Below are 6,001 nucleotides of genomic sequence, written 5' to 3' on the forward strand. Positions count from 1 at the left end.
ACAGGTGAGTTATTACAGTAAATGAAGTCGGGAAGCCTTCATGAAAGATGCAGCCAATGATCTCTCTTGAAGGAGGAGAATATGTGAAAGCCATAGGGTCATCCTGGGTGTTCCAAGCTCAAGTGGGGAAGGGGCCGCTCTTGGATTAGAAGGAGGGTTTTACCCAGGGCTAGGCTGCCCTAGTGGATCACTGGGCATTCACCCAAATGTAGGGGCATTAGATAGCCTGTATACATATTCTCTTTTGAGATGGATGGGAGCAGGAAGCTCTACTATCTTCCCAGTGATCAGTGATTTGGGCCAAGTGTTCCACCTTGGATGGTTCCCTGTTGGCAATTGCCACCATAGGCTAAGAGGTGGGGCGGTGGGGGTTTGGTTTGACTTTTAAGAAGACTGGGTTGGTATGCCCAAAGGGCAACAAAAATGTGCATACTCTTGGATCCAGCAATACCACTACTGGGCCTATACTCTGAAGAAATGATGAAAAAGGGTAAAAACATCACTTGTACAAAAATATTCCTAGCAGCCCTATTTGTGGTGGCAAAGAATTGGGAATCAAGTAAATGTCCTTCAATTGGGGAATGGCTTAGCAAACTGTGGTATAGGTATGTCATGGAACACTATTGTTCTATTAGAAACCAGGAGGGATGGGAATTCAGGGAAGCCTGGAGGGATTTGCATGGACTGATGCTGAGTGAGATGAGCAGAACCAGAAAAACACTGTACACCCTAACAACAACATGGGGGTGATGATCAACCTTGATGGACTCGCTCATCCATCAGTGCAACAATCAGGCACAATTTGGGGCTGTCTGCAATGGAGAATACCGGCTGTATCCAGATAAAGAGCCATGGAGTTTGAACAAAGACCAAGGGCTATTACCTTTAATTTAGAAATTTAGAAAAAAAAATCTGATATCTTATTGCCTGATCTTGCTATATCTCATACTTTATATTTCTTTCTTAAGGATATGATTTCTCTCTCATCACATTCAATTTGGATCAATGCATACCATGGGAACAATGTAAAGACTGGCAAATTGCCTTCTGTGGGGGGGTGGGGGGAGGGAAGTAAGATCAGGGAAAAAATTGTAAAACTCAAAATAAATAAAATCTTTTTTTTAAAAAAAAATGATTGGGTTGGGTTCCCAGTTTCAGCCATAGAAGCCCTTGGCCTCATTGTCTTCACTTGAACAACAGGGAAGGTCCAGGAGGTGCTGAATTAGATGCACTCCCTCCTCAATCCGCTTAGAGGATGTGACTGAGACTAACTCTGAAGATGGCACTTCCTCAGGGTACTGGTCCAGGCTCTGAACCATCCTCATAGCACAAGGAATGGCAACTCCTTGAAGGCAGGGACTGTTCTGTTCTTTGTATCTCTGAATTTGGTCGTGGCTGGTACACAGAAGGCACTTAATAAATGCCTGTGGTTTGCTGTGTATTCTGGTGTCTACCGAGTACCTAAAACCTAATACAGCAGCTGATGGAAAGATTCTTCATAAACCACCTCATTGCTCTGGAGTGATTTCCTGATATTAGCTATGTAAACATTTAAATTTAAAATTTATTTTAAGATTTGCAAATTATTTTGAAAAAGAGAACACGTTGCTCCTGTCATGCCCTCCTCCGCCCTTCTCCCCCCCAAGCCCTCCTTGGCTGGGCCCCAGGCTTCATCTCCTAGGGGCTGGCGACTGTTCAGCTGTCATTGTTTTACATCTTTAGGCCAGCAGAGGACGACACAAACCTGGGGAACTGGCGGCAGTCTCCAGCCTTCCCGGCTAGAAGTGAACAGATCACAGGCCAGGGGCCAGTCCTGCCCGGGGTGGGGTGCGGGCAAGGGCGAGGGGGGACATATACTCCGACCCTCTACCCCATCCCTCACAGCCCAGGTCAGACAGGAACCTTTATTTTTAGGTTTTTTGCAAGGCAATGGGGTTAAGTGGCTTGAACTCAGGTCCTCCTGGCTCCAGGGCCGGTGCTCTATCCATTACGCCACCCCTGACAGGAACCTTTCTAAAACCACTGAGGATGGGCAAGTGTCATGGTCAACCCAAGAAGACTCTGCCTTGGGTTTCTCCCACCTGGGGATAGATTCTATATATTCTCTCTCTCTCTCTCTCTCTCTCTCTCTCTCTCTCTCTCTCTCTCTCTCTCTCTCTCTCTCTCTTTCACACACACACACACACACACACACACACAGACACACTTCACAAAATGATGACTTGGTTTCCCCACAGTCATGCCCTGGAGCCTCTGGAAACCTTTCTGGGCTTCCAGGACAAGTGTAACTTCGAGGATCCAACCAGAGTGAATTTGTTGCTCAAAGTGAGGAGGGAGGGATGGGAATACATCCTTTGTGACAACCATTGTGGAAAGCACTTTCTGCCAGCATTATCTCATTTCATCCTCACATTAACCTTGCAAAACATTATATCATCATCATCATCATCATCATCATTATTATCCCATTTTACAGATAAGGAAACTGGGGTAGATAAAGGTTGTGGCTTGCCTAGGGACACACAGCTAGTATCTGAAGCTGGATTGTAATTCATATCTTTTTGATTGGAGGACATCCAAAGAGGCCTTGGGGGTCCTCTGGTACAATCGCCACATTCTACAGAAGAGGAAACCAAGATGAGGGATTTACCTAAGGTCCCACAGCCAGCTAGTGACCAAGCAAGGAACTGAACCCAGGGCCCTTGACTCTAAAGCCAGTGCCTTCAGGGAGTGTCTCAGTTAAAACATTGTCTTTCTCCTCATCATAATTCTCTTGATTCTGGGCTAATTCTATTATAAGAAGAGATAGAAATACATGACAGAAGGGAAAAAATGATAGGTAGGTAGATGAGAGAGAGAATTAGAGAGAAAGAGAGAGAGAGAGAGAGAGAGAGAGAGAAGAGATTAGCTGATGGAGGTAGAGAGAGAGAGAAAGAGATGGAGGGAGAGATAGATAGGTGATAGATAGATAGATAGATAGATAGATAGATAGATAGATAGATAGATAGATAGATAGATAGATGGATGGATGGATGGATGGATGAATAGGTCAATCTATCCTAAAATCTCCAGGTCTAGGGTTGCTATCTCTGCCAGCCTTGCTCTGCTCTGCAGCTAATGCTGTTCCAGAGAGTCCGTCGGATAGAGCAGGTTCCCTCTCTGGGCCTGGAGCGTCTTGGCCTTGGAACTCAATGCTGAGTTTACGTCTTGGGAATGTTGTCAGGCTGATGGTTCACTCAGGGCTGGCAAGCACTTCATCACTGAGTGTCCTTGGAATATGACTGCCATTTTTTTAATACTTTGGATCAATAATGAGAAATAAAAATTATTATTCCATCTTTTTCAATGACATCTGGTATTTATATAGCACTTCCTTCTTCATCCAGACTTGTGATTTCATCATGGTGGGGGGGTTCAAGGGGGGGGACTCCCAGTGTGGAAACTCTCCATCCTGATCTGTGGGTCTAAATGACTTGACCATGGTCACATAGCAAAGAATTAGCCAGGAAAAAAAAGCCTTGGACCCAGGTCTTTCTGCAATTTACTATGCCCCATTCTCTCTCATGTTTTGATCTACAAAGTCTTTTTTTTTTTTCATTTCCTACCTCATTTCAGCCTCACAATAATCTAGTGAGGTGGCTAGTGCACCTTTTGTTTTCCTCATTTTACAGATGAGACAACTGATTTTAAGTGATTTCTCCATGGCTAGCAAGCTATGCAGGTAAGATTTGAACCCAGTTCCCCCTGACTCCAAGTCTGGCATTCTTTTTTCTATGACTCACCGTCAATTAAAAAAATCAGCTCAAATAACCATAATAAGAGCAAAATGTCTTGGAATTTCCCAGGTGGGAGGGGAATTTTAGAAATGATCAAATCTGAGCCCCTCTTTTTCCAGCTAAGTCACAGAACCTGGAATCAGAACTGAGGATGCTTAGCTCCTCCCTTAGGGACCAGAAGGAAGACAGGGCAAGGAGGTTCCTCAACTGCCCAGTGTGGGCAAGGTTTTGGCAAATGAAGCCAACCTGATGCAAACAGCCTTTTCTGCTCTCCATGGACAGCAGGGGTGGACAGAGAGAGGTGCAGTCTAGGAGAGTCTCGAAAGGGTTGGCAGCCAGAGGATGGGCATTAAAACTCTGGTTCTGCTAGTCAGACTTCTGGGGAGTGGCGGTTCCTCCCTGAGCCTCAGTTTGCCCATCTATCAAACGAGGGGCAGCTTCCGGCTCTCGACTCCCCGGAGTCAGTGGGAAGGAGGAGCAGAGGTGGGGAGGACCGCTCAGGGTTGGCTGCAGATGGAGAGTCTTCCACAGGGGAGGGATGGATGGGGAGGAGAGAATCCTGCAGGGATGCCCTCTTCTTTCAGAGCAGGGAGGGAGGGGGCAGGAGGGGAGGCAGAGACTTACTTACAGAGGATTGCGAACCTCAGGCAGCTCCCTGTGCAGAGAGATCTGCCGGCTTAGAACTTCATTGAAGCCATAGGGGTCCGATCCAGCCTTCTCTAGCTGCTCTCCCCCATCATCTGCCTCAGAGTCTGCCAGGGAGAGGCCTTCCACCTGGGCCCCCCAGTGCAAGGCGGGTCTGGCCAGGGCGCCCTCCTCCAGTCTCTTTTCCTGCTGCTTGACCAGCCGGTAGCCTCCTCTCTTCCTGGCCTGGCTCTGGTTCCTCCTGTCCCGGGGGGAGACCACTGCCACCAGCAGCTCGTCCTCTTTCAGAGAGATGAAGGGGGCCAGGCCCTCCAGGGGGTAATACTCCTGACTCTCTTCCTCGGTCTCCAGCACCCAGTCCTGGGCTTTGCCAAAGTCCACCTGATAGCCCACTTGGGAGCTGGGCTTCTCAGCCTGGGCCAAGAGGTCCCTGGAGAGGTCCTGAGGCGGCGGATGCAGCACTGTCACCATCACCAGTAAGCATCCCAGCATCAACACCACCACCAGGAACTGCAGCCTGCGGGGCCCAGCTCTGGACCGCCTCCTTAGGAGCATGGTGCAGAAGGTCCCCCGGTAAGCCAGGTCATGTTCGTCCTCCTTCCCAGGTCTAGGTCAGACCCAGACCAGGTAGCTTCCAGCAGAGCAGCTTCCTGGGGTTTCCTCCGGGCAGGCACGTGCCTGCCACTTAACGTGGTCTCATGCCTCCCTCCGACGTCTGCCAACAGTACGTGGTACCTGCTGACTCTCGAAGGCCACAAAGCTTGACCCCTTCCCTCCTCTCCAAAGTCCTCCTGTGACTTGCTTCTGAGCCCTCTGGGGGCTGCCCACCCACACCTCCCACCACCACCACTTTTGCCCCTTTTCTTTATCTTGCAGATAAATTTTTTAAAAAATGATTAGTCCATCTTTCTCAATGGCTTCTTCCACTGCTTTTCCCTGCAGTCCAAGTTGCTCATAGCTGCCCGGGCTGAGCTGGTTGGTCCTTCTCCCAAGCAGCTTTGACAGCGGCGGTTCCCTGTTTTGATGCCTCAAGTCAGGTCAGATCAACAGATGTAAACGAGTCAGCCCCTGACTTTCTTTCACACATAACTCCAGTCCTCAGTGAGGGAGCCTTTTGCCAGACATAATACAGAGCAAAGTGGGTGTCTTTCTCTCGGTCCTAATGCCCTCACTGTTCCTTGGCCTAGCCCAACTGCAGAGTATGACTGGTGGAGAAAATGAAAGCAGGGGCTCTGCCAAACCAGATCAAAACAGGAACAACTCATGAAGCCAGATTACAATCTCTTTAGAGAATGGATTTCTTTTCCTTCCAAGGAGCTCCAAAGGAAGTTTTCCCAGGCTACTCTTCCCCCATACTTCCCTCCTCCTCCCTCCTCCCATTACAAAGTCTGCAGCATCCCCAGGATGTGGGGGGGACCCCCCTCTCATTCTAAAAAAGCCTGATAGCACCCCAGGAGGTGACTGCTTAACTGCATTCTTAGGACCTGAGACTCTCCCATGCATATGTGTGTTTATTGGGGTCCACCTGCTAAGCCCTGCCCCACTATATCCATGGCAAAAGATCAAAAAAGGAAATATTT

At 48.5% G+C, this 6,001-nt stretch overlaps 1 protein-coding gene across 1 annotated transcript in view; it reads right to left on the bottom strand.

Moving 5' to 3' along the window:
• The window catches only part of GALNT15 (polypeptide N-acetylgalactosaminyltransferase 15), a 45,970-nt gene extending 40,214 nt beyond the window's left edge, over window positions 1-5,756 (bottom strand). Inside the window, exon 1 of the mRNA XM_074195753.1 lies at window positions 4,405-5,756. Within this exon, the coding sequence (XP_074051854.1) occupies window positions 4,405-4,976 (572 nt within the window). The 5' untranslated portion in view covers window positions 4,977-5,756. The remainder of the gene's footprint in view (window positions 1-4,404) is intronic.
• Between the last annotated feature and the right edge of the window lie 245 nt (window positions 5,757-6,001).

Source organism: Macrotis lagotis, chromosome 7 (genome assembly GCF_037893015.1).
Source record: "Macrotis lagotis isolate mMagLag1 chromosome 7, bilby.v1.9.chrom.fasta, whole genome shotgun sequence".
Taxonomy (NCBI): Eukaryota; Metazoa; Chordata; class Mammalia; order Peramelemorphia; family Peramelidae; genus Macrotis; species Macrotis lagotis.